General features: G+C 37.7%; 1 protein-coding gene across 2 annotated transcripts in view; it reads right to left on the minus strand.

Annotated features, from left to right (window-relative positions):
• LOC111148367 (limb and CNS expressed 1) overlaps positions 1-22,759 on the minus strand; it is a 59,232-nt gene extending 36,473 nt beyond the window's left edge. Inside the window, exon 1 of one of the 2 annotated variants that reach the window (XM_022504867.1) lies at positions 15,235-15,594. In XM_022504867.1, the coding sequence (XP_022360575.1) occupies positions 15,235-15,316 (82 nt within the window). In that variant the 5' untranslated portion in view covers positions 15,317-15,594. Of the gene's footprint in view, positions 1-15,234; positions 15,595-22,707 lie in introns of those variants that run through there. The other variant, XM_022504868.1, reaches the window with a different exon arrangement.
• Positions 22,760-22,763: the final 4 nt, after the last annotated feature.

Here is a 22,763-nt window from a genome sequence, read left to right on the forward strand (position 1 = left end):
TAGAGCACCTGCCTCCTTTACCTCATCCCTAGGACATGGATCAGCTTCACCGTGTGTAGTTCAGGCAAATTCTCAAGATGCCTAAGGAATCAGATGCCTGTGCATATTTTAAAACTGCAGTGTTGAGTATTTAAGAAGTGCTTTGGAAAAAAAAAACTGGGAAAAGGTAAGACTATCATAGGGAATAATTGAATTAACAAAAAGGTACATTTTGAAGTGGTAAAGGTGACATTGGTCATTACAGAGTTTTTCATTTATTCAAAATATCTAATAATATTTTCTATCTCTCATCTTCTCCTGCCTCCCAACTCCAAGAAAACAAGGATTTTTGAGTTGGTTGACTTGCATTTCTATTGCAGGTGACCTCCAGAATTCAGCACGATGTCTTAAAGATTGAAGGCTAAAACAAAAACCGGCCTGTTGCTTTGATAGTCAACAAGGCATATTAGCCTGCGATTTTAAGTTAGTTTGTTGTTGAGTGGATGTGAGCTGCGTACTGGAGTAGGAAGATGAAGACTCATGACTGTCCAGGTAAAATGAACATGAGACTTTTGGCATGTAAAGCTATGTGGATTAAAGAGTTCAAAGGTATGTACTAAGTAGAATTCTACATGAATAAAAGTAGCAGTTTTCAAATTTTTCATTCTACAACCCTAGAAGACTTCTTTGATAGTCCTATGTATGTCATCACCTCTAAAGAGTACAATGTATGTACATGCACACACACAATCCATCTTTCTATCTCTATCTCCTCTTGTCGACTGGAAAACCAGATGAATGGAGTGCAGAGAGAAGAGGGCCAGCTTGCTATTTGGAATTCCAAAGAGCAGTATATCAGAGGACGCTCTATTTAAGAAACACGTGCTTATTTTTTTGAAGTAGCAACAAGGTTCATGGACAATGTCACAGATAATGCAAGCAGAAGCTCAAGTTCTGCTGAAGAAAAGCACAAGTTTGAAGAGAGGCCTCATTACACAGTTTAGTCCCTAGCTTCAGTTGCCCTTCAGTGCTCAGGCGATGATCCCGCCTTCCTTATTTCAGAACAGATTTGGGCTACCAAGCATGTGATATCCATCCCCACATCTAGTGACCCATCTGCACAAGTGCCCAGCTCCATAAGATTTTCTTCCAGTCTCAAATGGCATTGTTCCATAGTAATTCTCTTCACCTCTTAGTTTTAAAGGTTTCCTCTTTATTCACACCTTTTCAGCAGCTAAAAGTATGCTTTAGAGAATGAATAAATGAATCAATCCATTAATTAAATGAAACACTCAACCTTGAGACTATATCAGACTATATCAGACTACTAATTACTAATATTTTCCTATTGTAAAGAAGCTGCTAGAAAGACTATTTTATATGACTATCTCCACTTCCTTATCTTCCATTTATTTTTAACTCTCCATAATCTGACTTTCTTCCACAATTTATCCCACAGAAACTGCTCTAGCAAACACCACCAATTCCTAATTTTCAGTCTTTATGTATTTGACGTCTAATTGCATTTTCACACAGCTGATCAGTTTCTTCTAGAAACTCTCATATCCCTAGGCTTTTTTGACAGTATTTATCCTCATTCTGCTTTTCTGTTTCTAATTGTTTCCTCTCAAATTCTTTTGTGGGTTTCTCTTCTTCTGCTCACCCTTCATGTTGATTTGAATAAAAATCTTGTCCTTGTCTTTTCTTGCTCTCTTTCTACCATTCTCCTTAAATGACAGAACCTATCTCCATTACTCCATCCATCCACCATAATATAAGCTGACAGTTTCCACAACCTTCTCCTATAACTCCAACTTTGTTTACAGATACTTCCTTGTCAGATGTGACACCAATTCAACATTTCCCAAGCTCAACTCATTTTCTTTCCCACAAACTCTTCTCTTCCTCCTGAATTGCTTAGAAAGTAATATTATCGGGGCGCCTGGGTGGCTCAGTGGGTTAAGCCGCTGCCTTCGGCTTAGGTCATGATCTCGGAGTCCTGGGATTGAGCCCCGCATCCGGCTCTCCGCTCAGCAGGGAGCCTGCTTCCTCCTCTCTCTCTGCCTGCCTCTCTGCCTGCTTGTGATCTCTCTGTCAAATAAATAAATAAAATCTTAAAAAAAAAAAAAAAAAAAAAGAAAGTAATATTATCACCTACCCAATAACCTAATCAGAAACCTGGCAGGCACCTTAAACTTCATGTCCTCTTTCCTTCCTAATAAATCCCCAAGTTTTATTGATTCTATATCCTGATGCCTCCTATAGTCCTCACTTCCTCTCAATTCCTCTCAATTTGTACTACCATTGCTGCATTTGTTCTTATCTCGCCAAATATACAATATCCTCCTGACTTCCATTATTCTCCTATCCTCCCATTGTTTCCCAGGTAATCTACATCTCATAGCTCATCAAATCATTCACAACTTAAAATCCTTCTGTGAGTTCTTCATTACCTACAAGATAAGTAACTCCTTGGCAATGCATAGAAGACCCTCTGTCTTGATACAGTTTCTCATTCCATACTTCTCTCCTCCTCAAGACACCTTCCAGGCTCCCATGCTTTCTATGCTACTGGCAAACACTTTACTTCCATTCCCACATGTGGAATGCCCTTTTTTCCACTGACTATTGTCTTCCTGTGTGGTCTACTCATCTTTTAAGATTCCCCTCCACCATCAGTTACTTAAAAATAAAAACAAAATAATCACTAAACCCTTGTACAGAAATTGCAGCCCTCTAAGAAGCAGCCTAGATATCACCAGGGGTTCTCGTTAGAAATGCAGGATTTCAGGCCCCACCCCAAGGCTATTGAACCAGAATCTGCATTTTAATAAGATTCTCAGGCAAAGTGATGTGCATTGAAGTTTGAGAAGCCTTTTTGTAGGAAGAAGTTGTTATTCTCATCTCCTTTATTATGTATCTATTACATTCCAGGCACCATGCATTTTCTCATTTAATCTTTACAACATCCCCTAGAAACAGGAATTATCATCCACAATTTACAGATTAGAAATTAAAGATGCTTAAGGTATAATCACACAGCTACAAAGTCTTAGACCTGGGATTTTTAACCTACTGCTGTCTTGAGTGCATAGTCCATGCTCTTTGTTCATTCCAAGACACTCTCTAATATGACGGAATTTAAGTTGTTTTCATGTGTGTCTACTCTACTGGAGGTACCTTTATCAAGGTCACTGATATTAAATGAGTAAAATTACTATGAAGAAGTAGAATATTAAATGGCTGAGATAAGGGATGTGGGAGGAAGTAGGAGGAGAGAGAATTATTGGGGAGATCCCAGAATAACTGCATGAAATCCAGTTCATTTTTGTGACTTCTCTCAGTTTATAACATCTGAGAGTAAAGAAAGCAATTTAGCCTCTGAATTTACTTTGCACATCAAACTTTTAAATCCATTGCATGGCCCCAAATCGCTTTCTCAGACACAAGTGATAGACCCTGAAATGGACTAAATATTTGTACCTTCTACCTCTCTCCCCTGTACCTTCCCTCTCCCCAGTTCATATGCTGAAGCCCTAACCCACAGGATAGTGGCGCCTTTGGGAGATAATTCGGTTCAGAGGAGGTCATGGGGCTGGGGGTCCCATGATGGGATTAGTGCCTTTTTAAGAATAGACAGAGACACTAGAGCTGCCTTTCTTGGCCATGTGACTATATGGCAATAAGGCAGCCATCTGCAAGTCAGGAAAAGGTCTATCACCAGGAAGCAAATGTGCTGACAACTTGAACTTGGACTTCCCTGCCTTCAGAACTGTGAGAAAACAAATTCCTGTTACGTATGCCACCCAGTCTAAGGCATTTTTTTGCAATAGCCTGAGCTAACACAAACCTCTTTAGCAGTTTTGAATATTTTGTGTATCAACAAGACAGTTTGCAAAGTAGTTTATAGGCATTAGTATAGTTAACTTCTTTGTCACAGTGTTTTGAAATTTGAAACGTGACAGAGTTTTGAGAGTGGTAATTCAATCCCCAAGTAAATCCCTCTTGAATGAGGTTTTTGTTTTTCCCTACCTCAGGCTTTCTTTTTGATTATAAAAAGGTGAGTATTAAGGCTTTCACAAAAGGCAGTTGAACTGAGAAGACATCCAACAATGTGGAATACATTGACCATCCAACCTTTGAACTGCTCTATAGAAATCCTCAATCAGCTTCAGAAAAGCAGTGTCTTTATTGTCCCTGAACGTAGAGTGGTTTTTTTTTTGTTTGTTTGTTTGACCTGTGCCTTGGTTCAAGTTTTCCCAGGAGTATTGTTTCTGCTGCTCCCCTTTATCTACCCCACTTACTCCCAAACTTCAGAGGAAATACCACCTATTTCATCATGCCTTACTCACTGGTTCTGGCCCACATGAATCTCCTTTTCTGAGCTCTCATTCCATTAGTGGTCCTGTGTCTTAGCACTTAATCTCCTCTAAACCATGCTAATGAAATGGATGTGGTGTTCCAGGCTAAACTGATCAAGTCAGACTTGGCTGGACTTCTTTCTGGCTGCAGGAATGAAATGCCTTATGATAAGAATTCATCTTATATCATACAGTTTTGTTACTTAATTCACAGCAGACTGTGAGACTCTGGAGGGCAGGGACTCTGGTTCTTTCTTCTCTCTAGCCTCTTTGGTACCCAACATATGAAGCAACTGTTGAATTCACTTGGAATATAAGAAGACTCTACATTTCTGAGCCATTTGAATGCAACTGAATGAATGTGTAGAAAGTAAGTGAAGTCACTATGATTCCTGGAGAGTTTGAGGCTTCTTCCTTGAACAGGAGGTTTCATGTATGAACCACTATGATGCTCACACAGCATGGATGTGATGGTGGCAGCCATGCTTCAGCTGGAGATTGGAGCAGGTACAGATAGATCATGCCTGGTCAGAGTAGACACATGATTTTTTTGGTCACTTTCTAGCTAGGTCTTTACTTTCATAACAGCTAAGGTTTAGAAAAATCCTGGAATGGAGATGGTGAGTAATTTTATCTTGGAGTGCCAACCCCAATCCATTTATGTTGACTGCCTGCAACATCATGTTGGAAAGGATTTGAAAGTAGCTTCAGGGATAAGTGGAAAAGAACACCAGAATTAACCAGTGTTGTGGCACTGGCATGGTTTATTTGACAACACTGACCTTGGTGATATGGAGTAAAAAAAAAGTTCAAAACAGGCTTCTTCCCATAAAAATTGATTGATTGAAGAAATAATGTATGTGTAATATAATTAGTGAAGAAAATGTTAAGGGTGTTACATTGTAGAACAGATATGATTTTATTTGTTTTTTAAGATTTTATTTATTTGACAGACAGAGATCACAAGTAGGCAGAGAGGCAGGCAGGCAGAGGCGGAGAGAGAAGCAGACTCCCCACCAAGCAAGGAGCCAGATGTGGACTCCATCCCAGGACCCTGGGATCATGACCTGAGCCAAAGGCATCGGCTTAACCAATTGAGCCACCCAGGCATCCCCCAACAGATATGATTTTAAAGTAATATTTAAAACCTAAAAATTTATTGCACAATAATTAAGCCAACACAGGGGGTAAAGCAAATGAATGTGGGCTGAAAAATTCAGGAAAAATCTGCCCTGGAAAAAGCTAAGCTGAGCCACTTGAGAAGAGATCTAGCCATGATGAGAGAGAAGTTGTGCTCTCAAAGGAGTAAGGATGGCTTGACAAGAAGAGTAAGAAAACGAAAATGCCTCAGCCAAGGAATTTTGTAAGGAGGCATAGGAAAGGGGTATGATTTGACAGAAGACAGGGGAAGGGGAGTTAGTTTCTTCTAAGAACTGGAAATCAAGCCTACTGTTCTAGTGCCCCAGCTTTACCTGAGTGGGTAAGAATGGCAGGAGCACAGAGTCCCTTGCCCTTTGTCTTTGCCTAAGATGCTATTGTGCTCATGGTGGCTCCATTCAAGAAGGAGGGCCCAGACATGTGGAGAGAATGCTTGGCTGCTCTTGTAGATCTGGGTGACCCCAAGGAGAACGTTTCTGGGAGGAGTTTGGGCATAAAAATCTATGAGAAGTGGGTAGGGGATGAGACAAGCAAGAGAAGGTTCATTTTGCAGCCTGGAAGAGCACAAAGCCCCTTAAGACAAGATCATCAATAACTGGATGCTCAGAGGGCTTTTATCTTACAAATTCAGAACTTGTCATTTTCATGGATTGGGTGCTATAAAGATGCCAAAAAGGACGCATGATCTATGTTTTCATATGGGCATTCTGAGATGTATAGAATGTAAATGCCCCATGGATTATAGAATATGTTATAGAAGAGTCCTCAAATATAGTCACTGTTTCAAACACCGCGACGTGTATACTGGATCTTGTCTCTCTACATTTTATCAACCAGTAGGCAATTTACTTAGTAGTTAAAAGCATGGAATCTGGAGCCAGAATGCCTGTGTTCGAATTCTGTCTGTACCACTCTAAGATACCTACCTAACTGCCCCAGTTCTATCTGTAAAATGCAGTACTTCCTACACAAAGTTTCTATAAGGTTTAAATGGAAAATGCTCAGAATAGAGCTTGACACATAGTAAGCACGAGAATGTTAGCTATTATTTGTGGTTAAAGAAGGTGAAGGAGGAAAGGAAATGGCATGATTATATGCTTGCATAATGAATCTTTGAAACTGACTATTCCTGGGTTAGAAACCATATCATTAAACATTCTAAAAAAGTCTGCGCATCTGAAAATTCTCTAATTGCACATATTGTGCTATTTATTTCCAAAATATGTAAAGAATTCAGAGATGGAAAAGAGAAGGCTCTTTTGATATTATTCACTAGTAAAGTCAAAACTTCAAACTAGCCAGAAAATAATGGATGAAATGCTATATCTCAAAATCTGAAAATAGGGATGTTTGTCCAAATTATTCACTTTCTAATGGATGCTAAAGGCAACAGAACTGCTCTTAGGAGAAACAACGAGAGGAGCTAACTTTTATTTAAAATTAATGTTTAAATGACTGCTTATGCTTCAGGAAAAGAGAAACATTACAGTCCATTGCCCAGTTCAATTACTTAATATGTGGTAAGTCCTGTGTGAGAGACAGTCATTTGTCAGCAAAAAGGGCTCTTAAAAGTATGTTATAAATCTATCAGAAAAAAGGAATCATTTTCTTTTTGCCTTACAGAGAAAAAATTCTAGCTGGGTAAAATACCCCTTGCCAAACAGTTAAAGACAAATTGGAAAGGCTACCATTTAAGGATAAATCATTAAAAGGCTTCAAGATGATTAATATATTTTCAAATTGATTCTCTGCCTCCAACCAGATAGATTTATGTTATGTAATATTTTAATATAATCTTTAATTAAATTAGCTTTAGCAGGTGACATTTTAAAATAAGCTTAATGAGTATTTTCTATTCTAGCAATTTGATCATATACAACTTGCCAAATGTGATTTCCTAGTTGTTGGTTTTTTTTGTTTGTTTCTTGTTTTTTTTTTTTAATAGAAAAAGGACCCCCAAATAATTTAAGGGCAAGCTCAAGATGTGATGTCAATTTATGATTTGTGCCAAATGGGTTGTAAAACAGAGTATCTTTGGGTCTTGTGGTTGGCTTGGTAAACTCCAGGACACTGACCAAAAAACCTAGTTGTCTAATCATTTATAACTATCTTCACGTTCTGCGAGATTTTGATCAGGCTAATGGAATCTTGCTGACACAGCTTGTGTATCAGGTCAGGTACAACTTGTAGGAATCTTGGGCCTCTTTTTCTTAGGTGTAGATACTCTTTCAAAGATAGCTACAGCTACACTGCAGGACTGAGACAGCTTGGAGTCTTGCTATACTCCCAGGAGAGGAACTCTCCTTTAGTATAAATGTTTCAGAGTCAGCACCTAGCTCTTTGACCAGCTGGAAAGCTGGTGTGTTTCTCCTTTTGTTTGCTTTTTCTTTTCTTCTGCTCTGGTCCCATGTGCTTCCCTGAACACTTTTCTTGAAGGAATTATGATCCTTTGGGTTGTTCTACAAATTTAACCTCTTGGGAGACTGTCCAAAATGTGCAAAAAGTATCCCATTCTTTTTCGTTTAATTTTCACCTTCAGAGTTCAAAATTGCTGAACTTTGAGTCATTTTGGGGGAAATTAAAGTGACTTTTTTTTTTTATATCTTTGGAAGTACTGCATAATTTTTCTTAAGAGGGAAAAGGGGAGAGAATATGAAGGAGCAAGAAGGAATCACAAAGACAAATGAAAATAAAAGATCATTAAGTATACCAGAATTAAACAGCATCAGTATGCCTGAGTTTCCATGTGTGGTTTATACATGCACCGTGTTGAGATGATGTCATCCAATCACAAAAGCTACATAAAATAAAAACCTGATGTAATCTATTTAACCAATCAGAAAGAATATATCTCTCCCATTTCCCATCAGGCACTGACATTACACTGTATTTAGGAGACTTTGTAGGACTGCTGATTATAGGTAACTAATCAAAGATTAAAAAAATAAAAGCAAACACTGGTTGCTTTGCTGACAAATTCTGTTTAGCTAAAATGGTCAGTCTGTGCAAATGTGGCTTTAGGCATACAATGTACTCTCCCTAGGAAAAGTCATAAGAAAACCCTTCACGACTCTGCAATAGCTATCTAACTAGGGTTTATGTACAAGTTCAAAGATAGATAGAGTTTTGCTCTAAAGAGCATGGCGCATGGCTTTTGAGTTACCCACAGTTGAGGTTAGACCCTGAAGATGAATATGAGGACTGGCAATCTAAATTACTGTGCCACTGTGGTGTATGGAATGATTTAGGGTCTTCTACCATGGGCAACCCAAGACAGTGCTCTGGGGAAGTTGTCTGAGGTGGCTGTGTTTATTTCCAGAGCCCCTTCTTCCTCCATCCTGTTTCATCTGGCTGTCAGTTTAACCTTGCATGCAATTAAGCTGTGATTAAGGGGTCAGTGATGATGTTTTAGAAGGTACAGTTTATTTTACAGTAAAGGAGAATATCTGGCAATAGTAAAAATCTTTCTCCCTTTTTGTGAGGGAGAAAACCAACTATTCAGGAACCAAAAAATGTCTTTTGTGCACCTGCTAGGTGCCTGACCCTGTGGGAGGGCAGATGGAAGTGCAAGATATGGCTTTGCCCTCCTGGGACTTCCAACTTAGGTGTAGACAAAAACATGCCAGCAAAGCTGTAACTCATAATGCAGAAGAGAAATGTAAACTACATAGTATAGGCCATGAGTGCCGAAGGAGTGGTGACAAAATGACGGGTTCCCACAGCTGCCTAAGTGGATGAGGTCAAAATAGGGATCAACTAATTATCATCACAGCAGGGGAAAAAAAAAAAAAAAAAAAAAAAGACCGTAATTCAGACAGCATTCCACAGACACCAGAGAAAGAATATAGAATATAGAGAACTACAGGGAGTGTAATAATTGACTATTTTGTCAATATTAAGCTTTCAATAAGAATCTTTTTGTTTTCTTTTTCTTTTAAAATAAGATGGTTTTAACTACCATGACAGACTAAACTTACATGAGCATTTGAACATGGAGGAAAAGAAGTAAGAGCCTTTGGGGTTAAAACTTCAATATGAAATGTATTAAATACAGAAGATTCTTTTATGAAAGGCTTCTAAAGTTGTCTTACATTTCTTAAATCAATCTGTAGCACATAATCAGTAAAACCATATCATTTAAACAGAAAAATCATGACTTAGAAACTCACCCTTGTGCAGCTGTATCCTATTATGGCTGTAACTTAACACATGAGTTTCAGAAGTTGTTAAAGTTGAGATCAGGCTAACAAATCTTAACTGTTAAAAAAAAAAGCCTATGGTGAGATGACATGGCAGACCATGAAGAAGGACTAGATTTGATCACAGGTTGAATGTCGAATGTAGTTTATTTGTTAAATCTTACTTATATATTAAAAAAATAAACGTATTAGGACAGATGGCCATTAAACGATCAAGAGGCCACTGATTTTTTTCTCCATTTTGAAAAATTTTCCTCTGGGGCTGAGACTTTCAGTATTTAAATCTACCAAATGTATATATACTGAATAAAGGATTAGAGAACAGTGCTTATGGCACTAATGGCTGAAACCAAAATCTGCATTTGTCTCTTGGCATAATTAAAATAAAACTAGTTGTATCCTGTAATAAAGTAAAACCAGCATGTGAGTAGGCTTCAGCTCACACTTTAGATGCTAAAATTATCAGAATTCAAATTATTGTAATTAAGATGATGTTGTTAACGCAAAATAAGCTAGTGAGCAGCAGAGGGTTTGTTTTTTTTTTTTCCTTAACCATATTCTTTGAGGCATACTTTACGTGGTGGAATGCAATGCAACATATGTAGAGATTTTACTGCACAAGTACCTTCATCCCTTACATCCTACTCCATTCCTTTTTGTGAAATGCAAAAACCATAAATGTATCATCAAATTTATAGATTTCAGATATCTACACTAAAAAGCATGGGATGGAGAAAACACTTTACTCTTGAGGATTTTTGCTCTCTTGGGTTGCATACAGCCAGATTCATATTACTAAGATGTTTTTAATAGCTTTATAGTCTGGTCCAATTTTTCCAAAGGGTAAAAATGTACCTTTTGAAATATTTACCTGATATAAATAAAACCTTTCATGCAGAAAAATGTTTCCCAAATGGAAGTTAATGCACCTCAAATATGTGAGAAATTTGCTTCTAATTGTGCAATGTTTAGTAAAGTTTCCTTCTCACTTTTTTATTATGAAATTTGGGAAAACATATTAATGAAATCTAACATCACTTTGTCAGTCAATGCTGGAAACCAACAGATCTCAAGGCTTTAACGACAATGAAGATTTTTTTTTTTAAGATTTTATTTATTTATCTGACAGACAGAGATCACAAGTAGGCAGAAAGGCAGGCGGAGAGAGAGGAAGGAAGCAGGCTTCTGGCTGAGCAGAGGGCCTGATGCGGGGCTCGATCCCAGGATCTGGGATCACCAACTGAGCCGAAGGCAGAGGCTTTAACCCACTGAGCCACCCAGGCGCCCCTGAAGATTGTTTTTTAACAATCTGTTTTAAGAAAGTTTGCCTTGATTTTGGCTTTCAGTTAGTCAAAGTGATTTCTCACTACAGGCCTGTATACATTTGCAGATTTTGCATCTTGTGTGGCTGGGCAAGAGGGCAAGGGAATTTCTGCTGTTGAAAAAGCTGCGATTCTTCCTTAGTATCAGGAAGTGTACCTCCAACACATATCAATCTAATATTTCCTCCAATGCAACATAAGGCCATAAACTTGCAGAAATAATCTAACAACACTGTTAACTCCAGTGGCTCCCTGTTGCCTGCACTTGTGTGATTCCACCTGATTTTATAGCCTTGTCGCCACCTTCCCCAATGCAGTTTTTGTATTGCCTGATATGTCTTTGGACAAGCTCTTCTTTCTCCTCAAAAAATGCCCTTCCCCTCTGACTCTCCTGTCACATTCCTGTTCAGATGGGCCTATTTAATGAGTTTCCTCCATATTCCCAGAAGAGTTCATTTGCCCTCCCTCCCAACCCCCCATTTTCCCATGACAGCACAAATGACAAGGTAATATAATACTTCTGAGAGGCAATATCATCTAGTGGCTAAAGGTGAAGAGTTGGAATAGCATTTGAATTCTGGCTCTATCACTCATTAACTGTGTGGACTTGGGCAAGGCACTTTAACCTCCAGGAGACTCAGTTCCCTCACCTACAAACAACAATAATGCCTACATTACTGGTTTGTTGTGAATAAATGTTCCTAGCATAATGCTGGTCATCACATGATGAGGACTTGATATCCTAGCATTACTATGAATGGATAAAGAGCAAGCCCAAAGATGGCAGATAAGCATATTATACTCTTGTTATATGAAGAGTTAACATTCAGAGTTGAATCTGAAAGTGCAGCCATCTTGAAATCATGTAGATTTCCTTTGAGAAAGCATACTAGGAACTGTCAAGTAGTGGCAAACAAATAGTAAGCTCAGACACACATTTTAAAAGAGCTGACAAGGGCTGCTTTTAGGATAGCTCATCTTTGGTTGTGACATATGACAAACAAAAAGAAACTGGACGTTGAACAAAGCCAGGAATGGAAGGCAACATGGAGATATGCCTTAATTTCCCTGCAAAGAGATTCTGGCTGGTGGTTTGGAGACTCCTAGCGCTACTTGTTACAAATTTGAGACAGTTACACAGTGGAGAACAATCCAATATCAGCTTAGATGAGCAAATTTCAAATTGAGAGCCCACTTTATTTAAAATGTCTTTCCATTATTTTTTATTTGAAATGTGAAATAGTTCTGGAAAAAAGCAAAAAATTGTTATGGAATTCATTTCCTTCCAGGAAAGAACATTAAAAAAACAAAAAACAAACAAAAAAAAAAACAAGGTGCAACTATTGCCAGATGAACACCTTGTCTAAAACAAATGAGAGATTTAATGCATTGCAAAATGCCACTTGGAGGGCCTCCTTGGCTGAGAAAAGCAGCTAAATAATATTTCCTTAAATGAATGTAACTATCCCCATGTGTATCAGTCTCAGACCAGAAAACTCTCTGGGTACTTTTCCTGACCAACTTGAAGAGAAAATTCAATTTACAATTGCTTGTTTTTAAATAAATCAAAAGCCACTGAAGGCCAAAAAGAAAAAAAAAAATCAAATGATCATTTATATCTCTTGTATTATGTGTTTCCAAAGAATGAAGAGAGAAAAAACCTGTCCCTGCATTTATAGAAAATTAAGAAAAACATTTTGAGAGAGAGAGAAAGAGAGACAGTGTGTGTGTGTGTGTGTATGTGTGTGTGTGTGTGTGTGTGTGTGTTAATGCTCCTTTGTTCAACTGAGCTGGGTTTTAAGAATTCTTGGACTGGCTTTTCACCTTGCAAGAAAGCAAGGTAGCAATTTTTCTTAAGGATTTGGCAGTGATGTACTCAAGTGCTTAGCTCTGTTCTTCTGGCAGGAAGACACTGGACTGGGGTGGGGGAAAAAGGGCCACAAGTAACTAGGAGAGGAGGCTGCTCAGAACCTGCCATTCAGGGCCAATGGCAGCTTTTTACAAGCTGTGTTAAAAGATGAGTGTGGGGGCGCCTGGGTGGCTCAGTGGGTTAAGCCGCTGCCTTCGGCTCAGGTCATGATCTCGGAGTCCTGGGATCGAGCCCCGCATCCGGCTCTCTGCTCAGCAGGGAGCCTGCTTCCTCCTCTCTCTCTGCCTGCCTCTCTGCCTGCTTGTGATCTCTCTGTCAAATAAATAAATAAAATCTTAAAAAAAAAAAAAAAAGATGAGTGTGGTGGCAGCAGCTTATGGGTGTGCCAAAGAAAATGAGTCCACGTGCTAAACTCTGGCATGTGCGTGATAGGCTGCCAGGGTATGGCATAACCCCCAGGCAGACTTTTGATGTCCTGCCCCAGAAAATGAGTAAGCCTGTTTCCATTTATTCCATGAGGATGGTGAGTGGCTGGATGTTTCAATGTTATAAAAAGTGCTGGTACAGAAATTTGCCATTTGGCTTACTTTCACTTAGTCATTTTTCAGATTAGAAACACCTGAGTGGAGAGCATCAGCAGTTTAATACTCATACCTATTTAGGCCATGCAAGCAGTTGCAGAGTACAACCCATTTGAGGGTAAGCAGGCAATGCTATCTGATCACATTTAGGTTCTATGTTAATGAATGAGATACATGAAATAGGAGACTTCTTTATCTTTCCATACAAGAGAGTTCCCGCGAAGGTCTGGATGATAGAACATAATGTATGTTTTATTTTAACCCTTTTTCTATTTTATTCTCTCTGCTAAACTGTAAACAATTGGTGGGGTTTAGTTAAGCTTAGAAAGTGACCATATAATTACAGACTAAACTTCTTAAATTCACAAGAAACTCAGTGAAAAGTTGCTCCTCTGTTTCTTTTTACTGCTTCCACTCTCCAAACCCGCAGCATAAGACCCCTGGTTCTATACAACTTATCCAAAGCTTTGAGCAGGTCAAGAGCCCTTTCACCCTTCACTAGTGAATTCAGTGCCATTGTAGGAGAAAGACTTTTTCCCTTTTTACTTAAAGGAACACACTAAACCTGAATAGACTCCAGGTTAGATTGGGGGAGGAGTGATTTTTATTTGTCTAGCATAGCTATTGACATATTCTTGAAAAGAATATTTAAAAAGACAGAAAAAAGGAAGATAGGACGGAAGAAAGGAAGGAAATAAAGCACTTAAATATGGTATTGAAGGGCACATTGGTAACAATTTAATTTCTAAGAAGAAAATTTTATAGAAAAAAATGGCCTAACATTTTTGTCTTCATCACAAATAATAGAAATATAAACTAAAAGGACATCTGGAAACTAACATTATTCACCAATCAGAGAGCAAAAATCCAAAGCATTGATGTTTTGATGGAGACAAACATAACAAGATTCACAAAGAAAGCTGTAACTTATTGAAGAAAAAAAAAATCCATATGCATTTTACCTTTTGGGCAGTTTCATAGCAAAATTCTATTTCAGAAGCCCTTTGTAATATGAAACTCACTGTAGATAAGATACAACACGAAGATAGTCTGTTTTGCAGCAGCAGGAAATCAAATTGGTTCCAGAAACTAAGTTACATGACAAATGGTTTAATAGTATTGCTAGGATTGGAGAGCTTGATTGAATTATTTTTCGTAATCATTAAAGAAAAGATTTTGAAATAACTTTGCCATAGCTGTTCAGATTTTTTTTTTTTTTTTTTTGGAGGGGGAGATGTTGCAGAGGTGGGAAGACTCTAATTTTATTGGCCTTTTAATTAAAGTGTTATTATTTGTTACCAAAATTCAAAAGCTCACTGATTTATTTATTGTTGTTTGTTTGAAAAAAAAATTTTCAAACACAGTATTTAATTTAACACAGTTAATATGTTTTGAGGATTAAACAGGTTAACAAATACAGAATATTTATTATCATATCTAAGTTATTTTTAGCTTTAATCTCAGCAGCAATCAGCCTTTCTTTATTTATAAAAGCATCTGGAAGAGTTCATTAAGTCTCTGGACAGTCTTTATTTTTAGGAAAGACTTCCAAACAGTTAGTAAGATGTATCACTGACAAAATAACCCAGCAACTAATACACGTAGGTGAAATGAAATCATTCTCCTGACTGAAGTCAGGAACAAGTTAAATATCACTTAGACCACAGCACACGACTACAGAGATTTAGGAGAAATCATACTTAAATAGGATGTGACTAGACGTTTAGGACTATTTTCAGAAAACTTTTCCCCTTCAGTACTTACAGTCTTTGAAGACTAGAGCGGGGTCTCTGTGAGGCAAGACTTGGGCAATGATGTGTCTCAGGGATTCCAAGGTTCTGTCCATCTTGGGTCTGCCTGTGTGAGCCTGCTGCACAGTGTCCTCATGCCTGAATTCTTGCAGTCCTGGACTGAATTTGTGCAGCTCATTGATGCACAGGATTACCAAAGAATCCCTTTTAACATCTGCCAATCAGACATTTCCCAGAATCTAAAGACCCCTCAGGGGGCCCTCCTCCCAGGCTCACTTATCTTTGTTGTAGGCTGAGCTAATTAGCTCTAAAGGCTGGCTGACAGGCTGGTTCCCATTGCTTCCTTCTGTTAAACACACCCACCTACAGGCTAGCAGGGGAAGCTCGATAATCATGGGACCAGATTTCCTCTCCAACCAGATTCTGCCTGAATGGTGTACGGCTTTCTGACTTGGGTATTTCTTTTGGTCCCCCACCTTCAAATGTGCTGTCCCCAGTATAAAATCAAGAAGGTTATTTCTCAAGGAAATTACTTTAGTAACAAAGGAATTTCCAGCTCAGGATTTCTAGTTAAGAATTAGTACAATCTAAATTCTTTGGTAAAGAAGTGCTATAAAGATTATTAAAAAAAAAAAAAAAGATTATGGATATCGCCAGGGACCAGATTATGCTTTGTATTTGAATTCAGAGCGTCTCTATGGGAACCAAGTTTAAAATACCCACCTCCACCCAAGTTATAGTAACTTCTGAGGGTAGTAGTAAGTAAAACCTTTGCACTGTCTTTTGGCTTGCCTGAGAATGTTTGTTTTCCTATTAATTCTTCAAGGCAATCATTCCTAGGATTGAGTTCAGTGAAATCTGATATCACTCACTTCCTTTTAGTTCATGATAACTCCTTCTATTAAAATTTTCAGGATAAGCAAAATATGTCTTTTTCTAAAGATTATAGTTACTAAAATATCTTAACAGATTTTAGTACCTTTTTCTAATTCCCGTACCACTCACAACAAGGTTAAATAGTTTTTCCACAGGAGACATAAATATAAGTCATGGGATTCCATTGCAGTAATTAGGATTTATACCAGAACTGACTTTTAATGGCTGTGACCTATGTTAGTTACTGAAGACTTGCTGAGGACCACTCTTTTACTTAAAATATTTTTCCAGAGTAGGCACAAGACAGTGCCCTCCAATGTTCTTTCCAATTTTCAGATTCCATAATTATGTGGTATATGATTAACTGAAAAGTTCTTTAAAGGCAATATAAAAGTAAAATGTTTTGCATGTGATAGGCTTCTTCAGCTAGTTGGTAGAAGGGTGGGCTTGATAAAAGGAAACAGAAGAAATAGGGCTATACTAATAATTCTTATCATAATGACTATTACTTAGTAAATGCCCCCAAGAGTATATGTTACGCACAACAGAGACATGGGGCTGCCCCACTGTGCAGATACTATTAAAGAAAGAACTTGAAAGAAGTAGCACTTCATGTTAAGACACTTATTTAGGGTCCCAAAGTGTACTTTATGTGGGCTGAGCCGAATAAGAAACCATCAGTATCCTTGCCATTCATGAGTTTATAAATTTAAGAGAGAAACTAGATAAATGCCTATTATTACACAGTGATTGGACACAACATATAAATGAACGTAAGTACTTTCAGTGTTATGCTAAATTGGAAACCAGGATATTTAAGGGAAGTTCCCATTAGAGAAACAGAAATTCTCAAAGGAATGAGACTGATAATATAAAAATTGGTTGATACTCAGATTTCAATCAATAATAGACTTTTTAATGGGCATAAATAATTCTAGCAGTATATAAAAATATTTTGGTTGTGTCGTATGGTGGAAAGAACACTGAATTTTATATTAGTAAGATCTAGGATTTGATTTTTGTTACCTCTATGACTTTGAAGAAGTTACTCATCTCTGGGCTCAGTGTCCTCACCATTGGCCCCCCTAGAAAATTAGGGAGCTGAGTCGGATGCTTTCATTCAGATTTAACATCTATGATACTGTGGCTATATTACAAATGACCACAAATATTATCACACATTGTCTAGCCTTCTGAAAATACACTTATTTCCTAAAAGCTGGACTGGTCTTCAAATAGATCACTTAAAATTCCACAGTAAACCTAATATCCCTTCAACAAATGAGAGATACAAATTAATAGGGTCAATTCAAAGATACTCATCACTAATGCCAACTAGGAGTTTGTTAAGAAAATTAATCTTCAACTTCCCCAAGATTTTTCTAAAGAAGGCAAACTGTAAGAGTCTGCTTAGAGAACCACAAAACAGCTTTGCAAAGATAATTCTATAAAAATATCATGATCTTTACTGAGTTATATTTTAAGAAATGAAAAAAGAATTATAGAAAGGGGACTGTACAACATTCCAGTTGGATAGTATAGTTTCTTCTTTCAGTTCAGGTCCAAAGCTTCAGCAGAAGTTTTCCAAATCCTCTGATAAACATTTTTCCTTGTCCACCCATAAAGACTTCTCACCCGAGAGTTCTGAGGTAAGACATAAAAAACCAACTCAGTGGCTTCTCCCGGTTCTCTGTCTTTGATGTAGAAAGTACCTGATGGAGTTGGCAAAGCTTAAGAAACCCCTAAGCAATATGTCTATTTCATACAGACTCTATGGTTCACATGCTAGATTTCACTGTCAACCTCAACTACCTGTAGTCATAGGCCATAAAAAAACCTCAAGTATTAAAACAAGGGTAGATGACTACAGTGAAAACCAAAATGATGTCTTTACAAATTCTGTATTACTCAGAAGAGTGAGAAATGGCATCCAACTGACATATTTAGTATTCAAAACTTTTACCCTATGGTAAAAGAGGAAGGCTCAGGGCAACAGCACACTTACTAAGCTCCCAGGGAGTACAGAACTCTTGAGAATGTAAGAAATCAAGGTGGTATATTTTGCACCATTTCATGCACAATGCAACAAAAAAGTCTATGGAAACAGGAAAAGAAAATTCATTTTTATCATTCCAGTAATATTTTTGTTGTTAAGTGGCTCATTATAGGCACAAAAGGGGTAAGGAAGTGGGGGGGTCACCAATTGAAATAATATCCATCATGTTAAAACACATAATAAAATTTATCAAAGTATCATCTTTAGTTAAAAACAGGAAAGAACCTTTCTACTCTTCTCCTTGCCTCCCCACTTCATGATCTGCTCTGTCCTGGAGGAGGAGGCTGGAATCAGTAAACCAGGAGACTGGGCCTGCAGGTGTGGCTGTAGTGAAGAGGGTGAAATTTCAGGTGGGCAGGCATGCAGACTCCACAAAGAAGAGGCCTGCAGTAACTGAGCCTGAGCCAAATCATAGCTACTCATCTGTAGGAAATCAAGTGACGGAGGGGCGGAGAAAACATGGGTTGAAACTTTGGAAGACTATCTTTCCTGAAATAATTTCTTCACTTACTTGCTAATGTTTTGATTCTTAAAAATTTACAATTTAAGATAAAGCAAATAAAATGAAAAAGAATTAAAGTTAAATAGAGAGAGTATACCCTCTACAAAAACAATGGGAAATGACTGATAGCAGCTCCTTCCAGATTCCAATGGGAGTTGGGTGAAGGGAGGTGGAAGGGCCTAAGAGCTGGATTGGCAAAAGAGGGTCAGGGCTGTGAGCAAGATTGTCTCTAGGGGTATGTTGGAGGGTGAAGAAGGGCAAGGCCAGGAAGAAAGTGACTTTGCAGAGGCAATAACTAAAGGTTTAGTGTCAGCTAAACAAAGCCGAAGAGACTAGTAGGAAGAATGAATGGCTGGTTAGCATCAACTTTTTTTTTTTTTTTTTAGCATCAACTTTTTAAACTCTCAACTGGGAAAGGACCAATGAGATGTTTGATTCAAGGTATTTATGAGAAGGTCAGTTAGAAAAGCAACCTCAGACAAAATTCAAAAAATACAGGTAACATAAAATAACTTTATCTCAGACATTTTTACCTTGATATTTCACTACATTTAGGAAATCATCAATAAGTATTAATCCGTTTAATTAACTACATGAATAGATAATTAGAGAATTAATATCCCATTTACAGGTTAGAAAAATGTACATCTCCTCATTTTCATACAATATTACAAAAAATGCTTTTTTAAAATAATATCCTTCCCCCCCCAGGTAAAACTGTTAGTGAACTGCTCTTTAAGGTTGTCCAGGCATTCAGAATCAACACTCTTAACCAGAAAGCACAATGAAAGTATACCTGTTTTTTTGAACCTTCCCATGCCTTCTTCACATTTTTTTTTTTTTAAGGTTTTATTTTACAGAGAGAGAGAGAGCACAAGCAAGGGGAGCAGCAGAGGGAGAGGGAGAAGGAGGCTCCCAGCAGACCAGGGAGCCCAATTTGGGGCTTGATCCCAGGACCCTGAGATCATGACCTGAGCTGAAGCCTTGACTGAGCCATCCAGGCGCCCCTTCTTGACCGGTTTACGTAAGCAATTATGCAGCCCTGTCTTGGTGTTTGGCCTTGGAAGAAAAGTCAGAATTGATTCTTTAAGAAATACTTTGGAGGCCAAAGATCTCACCAGAGGAGGTTTTACTAGTTGACAGGTTAAATTTTCAGGATAAACTCAAGAGATACTTAAAGGTGAGAGAATTTGAATATTCATTTACAAGATTGGAGACAATGGCGCCAAGCCCTTGGGTCACTAGATACATGTTCTGTGAAAACTGAACTCATTACCTTAACTGTGGCTGGCTGATATCCAGCGTAATATATATTTTGGAAAGAATAGCTTAATGTTTTGTTTATGGAGTGAATTTTTCTAGTGGACTTTATATTTTCTCTCATATAGGGTTATCTAATTATTGGTTCTTCTCCCTCTCCTTACATTTCCTCAAAGGAACCATCTCCCATGCCCCCCAACCCTCACCTTCTGCCTGGGACAGAAGTTTATTTTGCTGGGTGCTAAAACAAAAACAAAACCAACTTTATACAAGTTGTGACTTTATGTGATCAGGTTGATTCTAAAAGAGGTGTCTGAACTTCAGCTGAGTCTTTGTTATATAAAGGAAGGGCATGCTGAGGGATGGGACACATGTTTACATAGGCTAACTAAAGCTACCTTTTTTTTTCCTTTCTTTTGATAGTCATATTTCTGGGGGGTATGAGATCTTTGGAATGTTTAAGTCTTTGCAACAGTAATAAGCAAAGTACAATGAAAACCTAGACTATGAAAAAAATTAATAATATTAGATTAAAACAAACCTGGGAAGAATGTTGACCGGTTGTAAATAAACAACTTAAACCTGAGATTCGTTGATGCATATGTTAGGTTTAAGCAAGCCAGTAATTTCATAGCTCCATATATTTTAGATGAAGGTTTCTGTAAAGATTGCATCATTAGTAAACTCTTAATTCAATTCAGGCTATATTTATGGATAGCTTACATTAAGATAAAAGCCTTGCGCCCATCCATTTCACACTGTAAACTATAATTTCCATTTCACTTCCTATACAGTTAACTACCAGAGTACTGCACTTAGCATGCATCCTGTTGACACCAAAGAAATATTTATTTTCAAAAATTTGTTGAAAGGAAATAGAAAACTGTATAGAAAGGGCCCCATTTTTCCACAAAATGAAAACTACAGCAAGACCAAGTTAGAGAATAATATATTCTTCTCATCTTCTCCAGGTACCTTAGTAGCCTTGAGATCAAAGAAAAAAGTACTACTCCCCACCCTACCACCCCACTCCCCTCCCACCCTACCATGAAAAACCAGAAGTGTTCCACTCAGGGCTTCAGTCTATTGAGATGGGTTTTCTTGGAACTTTGAGAAAAATGAAAGGTTTATCATGGAAAAAACAAATAAAAACCATTTTCTAAAAAGGGAGGAAATTTTGTGGGGGATAGGACTCAAAACCTTGTCCTGGTTGTATAGGACTGTCTCCTCTCAAACCTCCATACCAGGAAGACAAGTCAAAGCTTGTGGACCTTGGTGACTTTGCAGTTCTAAACCACTTGAGTACTCTGCTTCTTCTACCTTTTGCTTTTCTGGTTATGTATCAATTCCATCTTTTCCTCCCCCTTATTCCCAACCCTATTTACTCCAAGTGACTTTGGGCAAGTAATTTTACATATAAAAATGCTTTCTCACCTCTAAAATAAAAATAAGGTAATCAAGAATCTCTATACCTCTAGTATAATAGGATTCTATCCCAGATTTTCTTAACCTTAATACTTAAGCTGACTGTGCAATATTTTAGCTTCTGTTAGATTTCTTCCAAAAAATTGTCTAATATTGACAAAGTTCCCTTAGTTCTCCCTTCCCCTTTATTATTTTTTAAATTTTAAAAAATTTTTAACTTTTAAAATAACATCAACCCCAACATGGGGCTTGAATTCATGACCCTAAGATCAGGAGTCACATGATTGGGATACCTCAGTTAAATGTCTGCCTTCAGCTTAGGATCTTGATGCCAGGGTCCTGGGATAGATCCTGTGCCTTGCAAGGCTCCCTGCTCAGTGGGGAGGCTGCTTCTCTCTCCCCCACTGTTCCCCCACCCCCGCCCTGCCTGCCCTCACGTATGCATGTGTGTGCACGCTTTCTCTCTCTCAACTAAATAAATCTGTAAAAAAATAAAACTTGCATATCTACCAACTGAGCCAGTGAAGCACCCTTCCAACACCTTTAAAATCAAATCACTACAGGGCTCAAAATCTACAATTGCTCCTTTTGCAATACATCGAGTTAATTCCATAAAAATTTTCAAAATCATCTTTAATTTGGTCCTTTGCTGCCTAATATCCCCTTCCCAACTATAGCATATTATATTCGTCTTTTGCATGACTTCCTATTTGTAAGGTATTTTTCAGCCTACTTATTCAAACAAATCCGTCTTCCCAACTCTCGAAATTACTCTAGCCTTTCACTTATCCACTGTCTTTGAAGTTCCTCGGCATGAGATCAATGATATCAGGCTCTTTAGTACAGTCTACTTTGTACCATCATGTAATTGTTGCATGTTTATTTTTGTCTCCCCAAACACAGAGGAGGCCTTCAGTCAACAAAAATTTTATTTTAAAAATCTGTATACTCCCCTAATATCTTTAGACAACATCAAGCATTTGCAAAACTTATCTGAACAGTGTATTTTTTTTCCTCATGTAAGCCAAACCTCTATCCACAGCAGTTATAGTAAGCATTTTTTTTTTGACTCATTCATTTCAAGTGGTTACTTTTTTTAATGGAAGCATATAATATCATGACAAATATTCCAAGTAATATTTTTGTGTTACGAGGCATACTCCTATTTATGAGTTAAGCTACAATAATCTGATTGTAAATGGTATATAGAATGCTAATTTTAATGTCATTATTTATAATATTAAGGTAAAAGAAAAATATTTAAAATATAACAGTATTAGTCACTCACTCCAAGTGTTGTAGACTTTGGAGTAATTTCCACACTCCCAGTTATAAAACAACTGTGTAAGTCCCATTATGAACTTTACCTCATTCCCAGCCTTCTACAGTTGCATAGGATGGTTGAGACCTTCATACAGCAAAT

Source organism: Enhydra lutris, unplaced genomic scaffold, assembly GCF_002288905.1.
Source record: "Enhydra lutris kenyoni isolate GAN:26980312 unplaced genomic scaffold, ASM228890v2 scaffoldscaffold19, whole genome shotgun sequence".
Taxonomy (NCBI): Eukaryota; Metazoa; Chordata; class Mammalia; order Carnivora; family Mustelidae; genus Enhydra; species Enhydra lutris.